The sequence below is a fragment of the Rosa chinensis genome, chromosome 6 (genome assembly GCF_002994745.2).
Source record: "Rosa chinensis cultivar Old Blush chromosome 6, RchiOBHm-V2, whole genome shotgun sequence".
Taxonomy (NCBI): Eukaryota; Viridiplantae; Streptophyta; class Magnoliopsida; order Rosales; family Rosaceae; genus Rosa; species Rosa chinensis.
In genome coordinates this window covers 59508451-59524713 of record NC_037093.1, presented here as the reverse complement: position 1 = coordinate 59524713, position 16263 = coordinate 59508451, and the positions used below count along the sequence as shown (strand labels likewise).

The following is a 16263-nucleotide window of genomic DNA, read 5'->3' as shown; positions in this document are numbered from 1 at the left end:
CTTCTTTTGTTGTCTGAATGGCCATGTCAATGTCAATGCATCTCCGCGCATGCCATGCCAGGCACATGCCTGTGCAGAATTCGCACAACAGAGATAATTATCTGTTGAGGAAATGGATATTGCACAACGATGGAATCACCGTTTTAATCACACAACACTCGTTTAGACCACAGTGAGGCTGGTCATCACACAACTCTAAATATCTGTCGTCTGATTAACTTTTTGTAGTAGTGTGATTGAAAACCTAGATATTTTTTTTTTTTTTTGAATAAAAAAACCTAGATATCTAAATTGATTGGGAAGTTGATACATGAAAAGAAATTTCTTAATATGGAATACAATATATTGCACATGAGGAAATTAATTTTTGAAAGTATACTTGTTTTGTTGATCCCATATTTTTCAATAGACAATAATGATTTTTAAATGTGAATGATAGCTTCTATTTTAGTGTAAATATGTAATTAGAAAGAAGTTCCCAATGAACTCTACTTGTTCATTATTAGCTACTTAGTACTTTTTTGTTCGTATAAGACATGTTAGTACTTAGCTGACTTTCAATTTCAATGTGAATGATAGATATATGGCTTCAATTTTAGTGTGAATATGTTATTAGGGAAAGATTCCCCGTTGAACTTTACTATTGGCTACTTAGTACTTACTTGTTCGTGCAAGACAAACTAACTTATTTTAAGTTTCAATTGATGATGGATTCTATTTTAGTGTGAATATGCCATTCAGGAAAGGTATCTAGTAAACTTTACTGGCTCATTATTAGCTACTTAGTACTTATTGTTCGTGTAAGAAATGCTAGCTAACTTTAAATTTCAATGTGGATGATGACTTCTATTTTAGTGTAATTATGTCATTAGGAAAAGGTCCCCAGTGAACTTTACTAGCTCATTATTGGCTACTTAGTACTTATTTGTTATTATAAGACAATGTGGATGATGACTTCTATTTGAGTGTAATTATGCTGTTAGGAAAATATCCTCAGTAAACTTTACTAGCTCATCATTGGCTACTTAATACTTACTTGTTCGTGCAAGACATGTTAGCTCTTTCAGTTTCAGTAGATGATAGCTTCTATTTAAGTGTGAATATGCCATTAGGTAAAGGTCTCCACTGAACTCTACTAGCTCATCATTGGCTACTTATTACTTATTTGTTACTGTAAGACATGTTAGCTGACTTTAAATTTCAGTGTGGATGATGATTTCTATTTCAGTGTAAATATGTCATTAGGGAAAAGTCCCCAGTAAACTTTACTGGCTCATTATTAGCTACTTATTACTTATCTATTCGTGTAAGACATGTTAGCTGACTTTAATGTTAATGTGGACGATGACTTCTATTTTACACCTTCCTTAATTGCAATTTTTCTTTGATTATTGTTGTGTTATACACCTATTGTTCATTGAATTTCTACATAGTATTAATAGAACAATTCTTAGGTTCACCCCTAGGGTGAATAAACATATTCACCCCCATTGTTGATTAACGCATAATAACTTTATAATTTTCTAATCCAACTTCCTGTTGTATAACGTAATACAAAGATTAGCTTTGTAAAAAATCAATCAAATTGAAGTCCTTTCAGTTATTCATTTCTATGAAATATATGGACGGTTCATCATAATAGTAGTAAGTGTTGTTAGAACCATCCATTTGTTTGATTCAATTAGATAATTAAACGATTTTTGATTATATTGATTTTTTACAGAGATAATCTTTAAAGACTAATTTAAGATATGGACCGTTGTATTATAAATTTATTAAATAAAAATATGTTAATCGACGATAGGGGTGAATATGCTCATTCACCCTAAGAGTGAACCTAAGAATTGTTCGTATTAATAACATTATGATTATTTTTTCATGTAAAAATAAACGAACAGTTGTATTAATGAAGTCTCACTTGAACTTTAAGGAACACTTCCTAATGTTGCGTTTGGATGAGACAATATTAAATTATCGAGAACTTGTGAAATGATAGAATCTATAATTTTATCAATTAAATTTATTAATGATATTTTCTTACCTCTTCAATTACAAGATTTCATAGGTTTTAATTACGATTTCAATACATTTTCTTTCCATTTTTGTGGATCCAATTTAATTTTTTACTTTTCTAATTAACTTGTTAGTGTAAGGCAAACTAATCTTCCATTAATTTTATTAAATTCATTTATTAAAAGAGTTGAATATTACTTCAATTTACCAAAATTTGATGGGTTATAATTAAGATATTAATATATTTTCTTTCCATTTTTGTGGAATCAATTTTAAATTTGATTTTTTTTTTAATCAATTTTTTTTATAAATTTTGTGGGTTAGAATTATGACATTAATATATATATATATATATATATTTATACCATATTAATTCTACATCGAATATATATATAAATTTTCCGTACGAATTATATATATGTTTGTGAATATATATATATATATATATATATTTATACACTCAAACACATATTTGTATATATATTTTTTTTGACGAATTATATATATATATATATAAATAAATAAAGAAAAAGAAAAAAAAATTAAAATAATATATTTTATTTTTAGATGAAAACCAAAATAATTTAGAGCCATTAGATTTTGGAAGAATAAGATAATATTTTTACTCAAGAATTACAAGGCATGATTTGACAAATAGGTGATGTGTGTAAGTGATATGGCATGACACCTAGGATTGAGGCCACAAATCATTTTCCATATATATATATATATATATATATATATATATATATTGTGTGTGTGTGTATATTAGAAGAGAAAATTTCAACCCACGTCCTCAAACTATGCTGCCAAGACAAATTTGATACCCGAATTCTCAAAAGTATCAATGTGATACCCAAAGACCTAGATTGGCATCAACGTGATACTTTCGTTAAAAATATTTAACGGCACCGTCTGTTTGCTGACGTGGCAAACATGTGGGCTCCCAAAAAAACGTAAAATGACCAATTTACCCTTTTTTGGTTAATTCATTTTCTTTTCTTCTTTTGTTCTTCTTGTTCTTCTGGGATTTTGTTCTAGCCAAACCGTCGCAAGCTCCGCTCCTTCTCCTCTGCCCAAGAAATCAAAGAAAAATGGCTTATGCTTCTTCTTCAACCTCAGTCTTCTTCTTCTTCTTCTCTCTCTCCTCCCCTTCTTCTCCGCCTAAACTATCACCAATGCTGCCATCATCCTCTCCAATTCGACATCATCCTCTCACCGACTCTGACGAGTATTGCTCAGCTAAATCAAAATCTAAAACACACACACACACACACATTCACATTCTCATTTCTTTAACAATCAAAGCTTAAACACCAGATAGTTTCCTAGACGTATACCTTACAACTTAGAGAGGTCTGGGTCTTCTACCGCAAAGCCCACGAACAAGGGAACGTACGCAATCTAGTCCGGCATCGTCGTCACCAGCAATGAAATTATTAACAACAATCATAACCCAATTTCTCTTAAAACCAAAATCCAAAATAGATGAGTTCTTGGGTTTTCACCTCACAATGACAAGAGAATTGAAGGAGGGCGACAGTTTTGCATGTCGATTTCTAAGACTCAACTTGATGTCGACGATGGGTGTGACACATTCGGCCCGAGCTCCGTCACCGTTGCAGCCTTTAGTTGAAGGTTAGCATCGAAGTTATCCTCCCTCTCCTCTCCTTCTCCTCCGCCCAAACCATCACCAACGCTGCCAACATCCTCTCCAATTCCTGCTACAAATTCATGTCCCTAGCACTCAACTCCCGGCGGACAGAGCTTCTGGAGCGATTTGAGGTTCCCGGGTTCGAGCAAGTAGCGCTTTGAGGTTGCCGGGTTCGAGGTCGCGGTCGACGGCGTCGTTTCGGGGAGCGAAGATGGTGATGTTGTGGCGGCCGATGGCCTATTCGAGAGTCTGCAAGAGCAGGGCCTTCTCGAAGAGCTCGGCCAAATAGGAGTAATGCGAGTAGAGAAGGGCCACCAAGACGGAGTTGGAGTTGATCTAAGCGGTGGACGCCGAGGAGGATGAGGACGAGGGCTTCTGAGGATATTCCGGCAATGCGAAGCAGGTTCCGGTGAAGAAGAAAAGGAGGAGGGGAGAGGCGAGAGCTAATGTGCCACGGATGCGTAAACCCATGGCGGCCGTACAATGCGTTGGATTCAAAGAGAGAAAGGGAAGAATAAGGAGAAGGAACGGCCGTACAATGCGTTGGATTCAGAGAGAGAAAGGGAAGAATAAGAGGAGAGGGAGGGAGGGAGAGAGAGAGGGAGAGAGAGAGAGAGAGAGAGAGAGAGAGAGAGAGAGAGAGAGAGAGAGAGAGAGAGAGAGAGAGAGAGAGAGAGAGAGAGAGAGAGAGAGAGAGAGAGAGAGAGAGAGAGAGAGAGAGAAGAGAGATCTGTTATTATTATTATTATTATTTAAATATTTTACCCGTGATAAAAATATCACATGGGATCCACGTACTTGCCACGTCAGCAAATAGACGGCGGCGCCGTCAGAGATTTTTGACGGAAGTATCACGTTGATGTCAAAATACGTCTTTGGGTATCACATTGATATTTTTGAGAATTTGGGTATCAAATTGGCCTTGGCAGTATAGTTTAGGGACAGTAGCTGAATATTTCTCATATTAAAATTATAGTTATTTTCCTTCTCTTCGATCTTCATCATGTTTGTTTTATTTACTTTTGTATCACTATCCAAATCCTAAACCCTAAATCCTAGCTAGTAATAATATTAAAGTATTTCATTCAAAGTAACTATGTATTTGTGAATGAACCACAGTTTTGAATCTTGAAGTATAAGCTTTCGATACAGGATTTGCATATGAATCAACCACGGAAATGATCTTTTGATTTATTATTTTCTTAATTCCTTCCACTCTTGAGATAAGGAATTATGAATTAGGGGGATCATCTTTAATTCCTCGACCATCATATACATATAATTTGATCACAAGTATAATTTGTTAAATTTAGATACTAAAGCCTTCCCCATTTATAATTTGTCTAGATCGTCCTTAATATATAGTGATTACAGACGTACCGCATGATACATATTATATCTAATTGATATGATTCATATGAATGATCCCAACCAATACCACTGAAACACGAGTACCGTACACCAACCTACAAATCTTTTTGCAGTAACAGCAACTGGTTTTATGTTTATTTTTCTCCCAAACTCCAACTCGAAGAGATCTCAACATGTGAATGCATATCTTAGCACTGATAACGTAGTCTTCTAGAAGTTGGCTTTATAGTTTATACAGTGTCGTACGTGGGATTGATCGGTGAAGCTGTCAAAGTCTCTCTCAAGTCTCTATTATGAAAAAGAAAAACGTACGTAGAAGAATATTTTGTTCTAAACAATTTCCAAATAAGTACGAGCACATAAACTAAAAACACAATTATAAATGGGGAAGGCCTTTGTTGACCGAATATTGCGGAAAATGTTATTATAAACTAAAAACACATATAGCGAATCAATTTCATTTAGGTAGTTAGTTGATTCTGTACTCGGTTATACTCAATTGTTGTTGGATTTAGATAGGTGCGACTATTTTCACCATAATAAATGTTTTGTTCACCCTATAATTAAATTTTTTCTTTAAAATCTCAAAATTGTCCTTAAGTATAATTATTAACAAAATAAATAATTATAGTTAAACACAATTTTATGGATAAATAAAATTTTACCCAACAGACATCACAATTATCATCTCAACTTTCTATTCCAAAAAAAAAAAAATTATTATCTCAGCTTCTTCATCGCTAGTCTACCAAACAATTAGTTAGGTGAAATTTTCAAGCTATAGCAGCAAGTAAAAAGAATTGCTGGTTACTATTATTTTGATCTACTTTATGTGACTCGTGTTTGATTTTACGTCATAGTAGCTGATGAAGGGAGAAAATAGAGAAGAGGAAAAAAATGAAAAAGTAAAAAAAAAACTAGAAGGCATGGGGTTGCACCACGATGGTGTGCTTATTTTCTTTTTCTTTTTTCTTTTCTAGTTTCACATTTTCAATAGTGATATTTTTCTTTTCTTTTCTAGTTTCACATTTTCAGTAATGATATATATATTTTTCTTAATTATTTGAGGGTAAAATTGGAAGTTTCAGGGTAAAAATTTAATTGTAGGGTGAACAAAGCATTTGGTAGGGTGTAAATAGCCTCACCCTTTAGATATAAGGGTGAAAAATTATAAGACAATTAGATTACTCATTAATTTAGATTTAACAGTAATTATGCACAACTGAGTACAAATTAATTGATTACCAGGTCATGCTTCTATACTAATGAATGATATTATTACATAATCCCTTAATTAGCAGTTTAATTATTACATTGGTCCCTTCGATTTCTCCTACAAGTTATTTTATATTATTTTGGGATACAAGTGTCACATCGATTGCAATTATATGACTTATATCTATGTTTTATGCATAAATACAAAGTCAATTATTGGTACCATGCTAGCTTTATTTGGAGAAGATCCAAATACATATGCTATAAGAAAAACCAAGAAAAAATAAGGCAACACCTCCCCACGCCTCTATAATTACTAATGCATCATTAGTCATCCTGATTGCGTCAAAATGATATCATAATAAGTCCCTATATAGCTAAAAAAATTAAGAATTAGGGGACCAAACAAAGTATTAGACAAAAACCTTTTGATTAGGTCAACTGTAACTAATTAACTGTATGGACAGGAGTCGTACGTACGATTGTAAAGGGGGGTGTCTATAATATTTATGGACCGAAGGTCGTGGTATTAGGCACAAAGGGCTTGGCTGGATTAGGAAGAAAACTTTGAAAAAAGATTCAAACGCTGCAACCTCCGCAAGGTCTGATTAGTGTCTGAAAAATCATAGTATATGATCAACTTGCAGATAAACTAATTAAGCATTACGTACATGTGATCGATGTGGGAAGCTTAGCGCGCCTGTAGAAGTTTTCAACAAAGAGAAAACTGCATGGTTGAACTGGAAACAACTATAATATGAGAGAGATCGAGATCGATGAATTTATATATGTACATAGTGCCATAGTGGGATGCCTCGTCTTTTTGACCTCTGCTGCTCTCTCGTTATATTATGGATATAACCTGGGGTAGAAAGTTGAAGTATTCCTTAATCTTGTTACGCTTTTCAGTTTTCACACTTGGAGTTTATATGCATTTCAGCAGTTTAGTTACAATTAAACTATATTATAAAAGCAATGGACAAGAGCCGTGTGCTTGAATCGCAGGAGATGCAAAGAGGAAACAGATTTAGGGGGTGAAAAAAGAATCGGATCATTTATTGATTTATATGTGTCATCCTTGCGGATGAACCATGCTAATCTTCTTGATCTGTATCCTTCAAATTTTATTGGATGTCCCGGAAGGAACAAACTTATATACGTAATTGTGGTATATGTTTTGCTCCTTCAACTTGTGTTAGATGTAGGATGCAGCATAATTAACTGGATATTTTTAGTAGTACAGAATATAGGTATTAATTCCAGCAGTTTAATTACAGCTTACAAAGACAACAGACAAAAGCAACAATAATTAACTGACCCAGATGAAAACGAAAAGGAAATGATCTACAATGAAAACAGATTAAATTTGAGGACTGAAACACAGGGTTAAATGCTATCCTACTTGATATTTACAATGAAGCTGTGCAATTAGGGTTTGTATCAGAAAGCTAGCTAATCAGCTATGCCTAACTCTACTTGCTTTTTAATACAGACGGCCTTATTTTGAATTAATGTTGCTGGCCCAACAATAATGATCAGTGAAGAGCCCAAGCCATGGCTAACCCTGCTTTTTAGATATGAGAATTTCTACTTGGACACTCACACGTGCCGTAAATGCTCTTAAACATTATATTTCAGAACCCGACCAGTGAGTACTCTTGTTAATTTATTGCACGCCAACCCTATTGATGCAGATTCTTCTCAAAAAAAAAAAAAACCCTATTGATGCAGATAAGTGACAAAATGCTGAAGTATTATGTAATGCAAGCAGTTTCCAAATCAATTCGTATGATTGCAAAGTAGCTGTATGAATTGTACTTGTAGTTGGAGTGGTGGAGTTGAAGTTGGGTTTGCTAGCTTTCAAGTGCAGCTGTCACTATTGCCAGCCTAAAGCCCTAAACTTATATTTCCTATTGATTTAGGGCCCAATGACAATAAAGATGAATCTGGCTCAATTAAGAGGCAGATTGGGGTAAATGTCCAGCAACCATCACTATGTCATGTTGGATTGATCGACTCACTTATAATCATGTTCCGGTTGACCATTACCATGCATTCCATATGAATATTACCGCGTTATTCACGGTCAAACATTGTTTACCAAATTTAAGTCGTATCATGTTTCTCATTGAGTGCATGTTGTGTCGTGAATAGTTCTCTGTGAAAAAATTCATCAAATATGACGGCATTATAAAAAAAAAATTATCAGTTTGAGACGGATTCCTTCCATTACACTTGTTACCCTTCAAAAGAACAACTATTCACAAAAACAAAACAGACAAAATCAATTTGGTTGATCCTCTTGTAATCACTATGGGCGTTTCAAACACTAATGGGAGGAACATCAGCATGCTCGTCCACTCGGCCCGGTCTTGTTTCTTAAATGCAACACAAATAAAACAAGTCCCGGACACGTGTCAACATCTGAGCGGTTAAACCGACCTTTACTTGGAAGGTCCATCACCAATGAAAATGGCGCACTCTCATGCCCCACATGCGCCATTGGCCCTCCGCGTTAACGTGTCAACACCCGATGACGCTCAAAGACCAAACTCCCTAATCCCCTGCGGTAACCTCCGCAGAGTCGAAACTCCACCCAACCCGTCTCCATCTGCCACATCAGCAAGAGAACATCACGCGATCATTTTCCCGCGGTGGAGTCGCGTTCAGACTCGATCGGCCATGAAAATTGAAGCTTTCACCCAAAAAAAAAAAAAAAAAAAAGGGCCACAGCTGTCACTACGACCCAATAAAAAACCCACTAAACCAATACCCACGCCCTAAAAACTATATTTTACATTCCTTCACAATTTAGCAAAAACCTATGTGGTTGTAATTTGTAAATATTAATTCTCTATATTTTTTGAAGCTCAACTGGGTTCTGTGGCAATAGAACAACCCAAAAAGGAAGAAGAAAGAAGAAGAAGAAGAAGATCGATGATGAAGTGGTCACCGTGGCCAGGCGGATCAACGAGGAGGTTTCACGTGAAAGTCAACCAGCTAAAGCTTCATGGATTTTCATGTGAAAACGAGAGAGAAAAGACATTGTTGATCGAGGTGAAATGGAAAGGTTCCAAAAAGCATGGAGGTCCGTCCGGAATGCTAATGGCGCCGTTTTACGGACGATCGAGGTGTCAGAAAAACTGCACGGGTAAGGGTTTTATTGGAAAAGGTGAAATCGTTGAATGGGACGATGAGTTTCAGAGCCTCTGTAATTTTGGGTCAAAACAGAGCGGTGGTTGTTTTAGTCCTTGGGATTTGACCTTCACTTTGTTACATGTAAGTTTGATCAATTTCTGCTCTTTCAATTATTTTGCTTTTTTTAATTTGTTGGGTTAAATTAACGAAATGTTTTTCTGGGTTTGTGAATTTCAGGGAGAGAGTGCAGAATTGAAAAGTGACATGGCGGTTCTGGGGAGGGTTTCGATGAACTTGGCAGAAATGGCTTCGAAGATGGATGCTGAGATTCACACAAAGCTTTCTGTAAATTTAAACATGGAAGGGATGATCGTCCCCATCGAAGCTACCCTTTTGGTGAGTCATTTGAATTGTTAAGTTCATCATTTCTTTCTTATTTTTGTTCTTGCTAATTAGGATCATCATGAATTGTTTTCTTTATTGACCAATTAAGGATACAGACTTGATGGTATTTCCAGTTCTTGATCAGGTCCTTTTTTATTATATAAGTTGCGTTTTTAAGAATATAAATGCATGGTATCAACCGCTTTTATTGGAAGTATCACATTTTAGGTCATGTTTTTTTTTTTTTTGAGAATCAATTTTAGGTCATGTTAGGTAGTGATTATTCTATAATCTCACATGAAAGAAAAATTAGAGTACTTAAGTATAGCTATTACAATTTTTTGTATATAACTATGTGCTTAATTTGGATGAATGGAAATTCAAATTTGAGTGCTTTGATTATAGCTTTTGCCTTTTTTTTTTAATTTAATTGAATAAAATTTGATAAACAAATTTAGCGAATATAACCACCGTTTTTTTAGATTTTGGTCAAAGATATATTGTCAGGCTGCATTATTTGCATCATAAAACTTCGATGAGGCTTAAGTATATACCACCACATTTTGTGTGGTTCCTAGTTCATACCAAATGATCATGACCATCCAATCATATTACCATAATACCATTCATGGAAGGGTGGGAACCAACTTAATACTTAATAGCAAACAAATCTTTGACAAGTTCTTACATCGTAGTTTCAGGCTCAGACCAAAAGAAAAGGTAAAGACAGGTTCCTAGTAATTAAACTAATCAAAGTTCACATCAAGGAAAGCAATTAAACTAATCAATGTATGGCTTTGGCTTTTGTTAATGTTTTGTGATGGTACCTGCAGGTTTGTCTAAGTTTTGCTGAGGTCAGAAACACAAATGACTCGGCCGGAATCGTCGAAGACTCGGCCGAGTCGGACAAAGACAGGATGGTTCGAGGGGTCGGCTACTTTAGAAGCTTCAGAAAGACCAAGAATGAGAGAAAGAGTTCCGGCGACCGAGTCACTTCTAGTGACACGGACGATTCATGCTTAACCGATTCAGACGGGTCTTCAGGGAATGAAACTTCACAGACGGAGTTGGGATCGTCCCTGAGTTCTGAGACTCAGCTTGACTCGGGCCAGAAGAGTTGGTTCTCTAAGAAGCGAAAGTGGTTCAGTCCTAGACCACCAAGAAGAAAAGTAGAGCCGTTGATTGAGAGGACTATCGAAGTCAATGGAGATCCGATTGCCGTTGACAATCATCCCAGTGATTCAACACAGGTACATAAGCATGCAACATTTTATTGGAATCAGGTCGTATAGTTTAGAGAATCACTGGACCCTAAACACGTAATAAGTTGACATTATACACGGAAATAAACATTAAAAAAATATATTAGAGTTTTGAATTTATGATATCATATTAAACAATTAGTAATAACATTATTAAGCTTTTAAGAAATGAATCAACATTGGATACGAACTAACTTCGTATGCATGTATAGAAATTAAGAAAGGGTGTCCCAAATAATACTTATTTTGATTTTGGTTTACTCCAGATTCTAGGTACTGTTGAACATTCTGAAGGATCACACCAGCAAGATAAAAATTGCATCACAAGTACTAGCTGGGAAGCAAGGGAAGTCGCAAGCAGAGATGGGCAAGCAAAGCTCAAAACCAATGTGTTTTTTGCCTCCTTCGACCAACGCAGTGAAAAGGCCGCCGGTGAGAGTGCCTGTGCAACAGTAGTTGCCGTCATAGCGCACTGGCTGCATTCAAACCAAGGCTCCATGCCTACAACATCCGAATTTGAAAACCTCATAACACAAGGTTCCAAAGAGTGGCAAAAGCTCTGCAGCAATGAGGCTTACATGAACTTGTTTGCCAACAAACACTTTGACATTGAAACAGTTTTGGAAGCGGATCTTAGACCTCTAGAAGTCGTAACAGATAAATCATTTATCGGATTCTTCAGCCCCGAGAAGTTCAAGAGCTTAGAAGGGCACATGTCATTCGACCAGATATGGAATGAGATAAGCAAGAACACCATTTTCGACGAACCAAGGATATACATTGTGAGCTGGAACGACCATTTTTTTGTTTTGAAGGTTGACGCCGATGCTTACTATATCATTGATTCATTGGGTGAGAGACTCTTTGAGGGGTGTGACCAGGCATACATACTAAAGTTCGATGAGTCAAGTATCATATATGAGAGTAACTTGGAAAAAACAGAGGATGCTTCAAAGGAAATGGGGGGTTCTGAAAGTAATAAGGAAAGGTCAGAAGTCATATGCAGTGGAAAAGAGTGTTGTAGAGAGTTCATTAAGATATTTCTTGCTGCCGTACCACTTAAGGAACTTGAAGAAGAAGATAAGAAGAAAAAAGTTTCTGATTTAACTCTCCACCAGCGTTTGCAGATCGAGTTTCACTACAGCTTTTCTTCTCCTTCTTCTTCTTCTCTAACTTCTGCTACTTCTTCCTCGCACTCTCTTTTCTAAGGTGATGAGTGTATAGAAATCAAGTAGCCAAATGTATAGGAGGCCTCGATTCCTTTTCCATTTCTGAGACTGAGAAATTTTGATGAAATCGACACTCTGGCATTCTACAGATTCGAATTTGTGCCATAATTTAGTCTCCTGATCTATATGTTATATTACCAATGTGATGACTAGCTCTTAACAGAAAACTAGGCTCCTCTTTCCATTTTCTTCAGCAGCAGGCTTGTCTATAAGAATTAATAGACTAGAAAATATGGGTACTGATCAATACAAGAAGCTTCAATAGTGTTCAATGGGTTGTGAGAAAGCACTTTTCCCTGTACACTCATGCTCTGTATTGCTTTGGACAACCTACCCTCTCAGCCTCTAGCAACTTTTTAACTGAGATGCTGTTTTCTCAATCTTTTACTCAAACACACTGCAAATCTTTTCACCCACTCTTTTTGTTGTCATTACAACAGTATTCCAAAATACCTAAACACGTACAAGCAGTTTATATCCTCTAAGATCTTGTTTATGAAGAGAATATGCTGTAACAAAAGAAAGATGGGCATTTGTTTTGACCCCACAGATGACTGACGATATTTTTAGAAGAGATGGCCTCCACAAACACGCTTAGTCACCACGAGAAGAAAGTTGCTAGAACAAAGAAAGAGCCCCAACCAGTCATTCATCGATTTTTTATTTTATTTTCAAGTTCTTAATCGAACACAGAGCAGAAAAGGGTCCACAGACTCCACACCCACTGCAACACAAGAGCATAGTGACTGTGATAATACACGTATTAAAGAGACAGCCCCTTGTCCCCCACTCACAGAAACAGAAATCCCTATCTAGTTTTTCTCTTACTCAAATCTTCTCCCCACTTCTGCTTCTATATTAGACAAATCAGAAGATGGGATTGGGTCCTAAACCTTATCTGCAAAGAATAATGAATCAAGATTATTTCTTTAAACAGTATAGTTTGGGTTTGATTGAATTATGTATCTGGTTTTGGCCTCCCCTTTTCATACAGATCCGATACCTAATCTCCTAAAGTGAAGAACCAACTTCCATTTTCAACATTCAAACATACCATAATGAAACGAAAGAAACTTGTCACTTAAGCTCAAGTCTTATCAATTGGACCCGAATAAGAACTAAGCCAGACATAACCAAACTCGATCTCATGCAGCAATGTACCCCAACATAACCTTAACTTCATAAAAGTTCAATGTTCTAGAAAAAGCTTCATATTTTGCTAACTGCAAAAGCAGCACTAGTTAGCTCATCGATTTGCTAATCTAACCTATTTAGTTCAGTATTTACATTTCAACACTGCAAAAGCAGCTCACTTCATTACCAGCTAGGAAGTAAATCAAGATTTTGCTAAAAGAAAAAAAGAAAAAGCTTCAGCAAGAGGATCTTGAAACAACTCACTAACGCAAGAAGAGTCAGTCTACAAATCTCCATTTCCCATACTTCCAGTCAAGCGGCTGAACGGAAGCTCCGGCTGCCTACAAAATTTAGTATCCTCAGTTGGGTGATTAAAATCTGCCTTGCGCTTTCTCATTGTTGATTGCACATTCATAAACTCGCCCTCAAAACTCCACCGACCTGAATTCGAGCCTATTGGGACACGGTCATTACCTTTAGGAAAGAAAGACAGCTCTTTGTCCAATTGTGAAGGCTGATCAGTACACTTGCTCCCTTCTTGAGCACCAACATCTTTGACTTTCTGTGCAGGATTGCTTTCACTGCCCAGGCATCGACTAGAGAGTGAACCTAACCGGAGAGAGAGATCACACCCAATTGTATCTGGGCTCTGATCAGGGTAGTCCCTTGGACCTTTCTGAGTACTGTTGCTTGGCTTATCTCCATTTCTGAACAGGTTTGGGATAACACTCATCTTGGCCGGCTTTATAGGGTTCGGAACTGGTTTGGGAAGGCTAACAAAACCATGCTTGAGTTCTTCAAACTGAGGGCAGTTCCCATAGTATAGAGGATATGAAGAGATATTAGATGTTGCCCGAATATCCCTAGGAGAGCATTGGTCATAACCACAAGGAGGAACATTTTCGGCTGCAGAGGTAGATTTCATAGTGGATTCAGGGCCAAGATGGGTTGAGTTAATAGTAATGGGTTTCACAAAGTTCGAACAATGAGGGGTATACTGTGGATTGGACACCTTGGATTTCTCTACGACGCTAGGGACATCAGAAGTGATGGGGCTCAGATAACACCTTGGATTAGAATACCGTTGGCTCCTGGAAGCTCTTCTTGCTACACACCCCAGATTGAGAGCAGCTGGGTTGTTTTATTGAAACATAGAGAGTTACAAAATTGAAATTAGAGTCTTTTCGGTAGAAAAATAATGCCTAGTACCAGAAGATATACTCTTTTCAAAACACATCAATAACTTGGGCGATAATGATGAAAACCCAGATGCAAATATACACATAGATGCACTGAGTTGTTAGCTACCTTCAATACAAGGCTGAAGAAACTCTTCCCCAGTTTCAATGCTTTCATCGCGGCGAATTATGGTATTAATGGCATCATTTGCCCGGTCCCAAAGAGTTTTAAGGTCCGTATATTCGGCCTAAAAACAACAAAATTGCAAACCAGAAACTTTGAAAGAAACAAATAGCAAAACGCACTAATATAAACCACAGAACTGCTCTACCACTCAGGAAAGCAGAAAAAAATGCAAAGAGCAAAACCCAATTCTTAATCCTAGCCTCATTAGTAATCCAAGGAATATTGACTGAGAAAAAGTGGTAAAAGAGAGGAGACTTTTACCTCAGAATTGGCTTTAGAGTACATAATCTCTTCTGCTTTCAACACAACAATAGGGAGCTTCTCTTGCCATTCCTTGTTCTTCCTAGTAGCTGAGCTATGGATCTCATTCGCCACACTAATCAATCCCACAAGTAAGTACAAACAAAATAGAACAGATTAGAGACAAATAAATACAATCCTAAATGAAAAAAGCTCAAACCCAAAATCAAAGATGGAAATTGAGAGTGAACAAAAGGGAGTGAGAGGAACCTGAAAATCTCTTTAATGAGAGAACCTCTCACAGGCTGGTGCCTATCACTGTGCCAAGCTCTCCTGATACACTCATAGGGTCTTGGGCCTGATCTTGGCATCCTCACAGACCTTTAATTCCAAGCACTAATGAGAAAGCTGAGAAGTTGATGAGGGTTTTCTTCTCAATTCACAGGCTTTGGTTTTATCCACACTGACCCAAATGCAGTTCCACCAAGATTTCAAGTAAGCAGAGGAAGAGAGATAGAGAGAGAGAGAGAGAGGGGAGAGAAAGGGCAAAACACTGAAGAGGCCTGAGAGAAGGTCAGGCCTTTGTGTTTTTATTATATGTTTTTGTGTCAGTAAAGCCTCAATAATTTTCAAAGGGGGTGATCAATTTGATGAGTTTGGTGTGTCCCCCACTCATCCACATGCCCTCTTCCCCTAACCCCAGGAGTCCCTCTCCTTTCTTTCTTAATTGCTTTTGTTTTGGTTCTCTCTCTCTCTCTCTCTCTCTCTCTCTATTCTGACCTGACCATCATCCCTCTTCCTGTGTATTGTATTAATGTAATGGTGTGGGGATAAAGTTCAGACTTCTGATAATGTTGTCACTGTCGGTAGACTTTAGGCAACCCCAACCTCACACTGTTAACCTAGCAATGGCTTCCAAACTCAGAAAACTCTGCGCTCTATCTCTAGTCTCTTCACAATAATGTGTACAATTTTTTGGTACTTCAATCTCCCTCAAAAACTTCTAAAATACTTTGACCCAAAATCAACGCTACGGCTAAGCAGGGTGAGTGACTAGAAGCGTTAATGAGCCTTGTTTGATTGGGTCCGGTGGTTCTGGATTTTGTTCACACAACTCGTTAATTAATTGTCACAGATTAATTAATCATTCCTTAAATTCTTAAATCGGGTATTTGATTATGTGGAATTAGTGTAATTTCGGGATATGTCGTGTCGTGTCTAAAAATTATAACATGATCTCGGATTATAGTACACGTGT

At 36.8% G+C, this 16263-nt stretch overlaps 2 protein-coding genes and 1 non-coding gene across 6 annotated transcripts; 1 reads left to right on the top strand and 2 right to left on the bottom strand.

The window, feature by feature from the left end:
- Positions 1–7293: 7293 nt before the first annotated feature.
- LOC112174958 lies at positions 7294–7400 on the bottom strand. The gene has a single exon (XR_002926267.1). It is a non-coding gene; the product is annotated as a U6 spliceosomal RNA (small nuclear RNA).
- A 1639-nt stretch (positions 7401–9039) lies between these two features.
- Positions 9040–12354, top strand: LOC112171989. The gene is made up of 4 exons (XM_024309139.2): positions 9040–9532; positions 9629–9787; positions 10609–11025; positions 11304–12354. The coding sequence occupies exons 1-4, from the start codon at positions 9191–9193 to the stop codon at positions 12243–12245; spliced, it is 1860 nt and encodes a 619-aa protein (XP_024164907.1). The 5' UTR covers positions 9040–9190; the 3' UTR covers positions 12246–12354.
- Positions 12355–12422: 68 nt separating this feature from the next.
- LOC112171991 lies at positions 12423–15713 on the bottom strand. Of its 4 annotated transcripts, XM_040508894.1 has the most exons (6): positions 15276–15713; positions 15027–15141; positions 14709–14826; positions 13875–14531; positions 13665–13741; positions 12423–12719 (listed from the first exon to the last, which is right to left on the bottom strand). In XM_040508894.1, the coding sequence occupies exons 1-5, from the start codon at positions 15374–15376 to the stop codon at positions 13713–13715; spliced, it is 1020 nt and encodes a 339-aa protein (XP_040364828.1). In that variant the 5' UTR covers positions 15377–15713; the 3' UTR covers positions 12423–12719; positions 13665–13712. The 4 variants fall into 4 exon arrangements, with proteins under 4 accessions (XP_040364828.1, XP_040364827.1, XP_024164909.1 ...); XM_040508893.1 differs by having other exon boundaries at positions 13665–14531; positions 15276–15711; XM_024309141.2 differs by lacking the exon at positions 12423–12719 and having other exon boundaries at positions 13415–13741; positions 15276–15712.
- Positions 15714–16263: the final 550 nt, after the last annotated feature.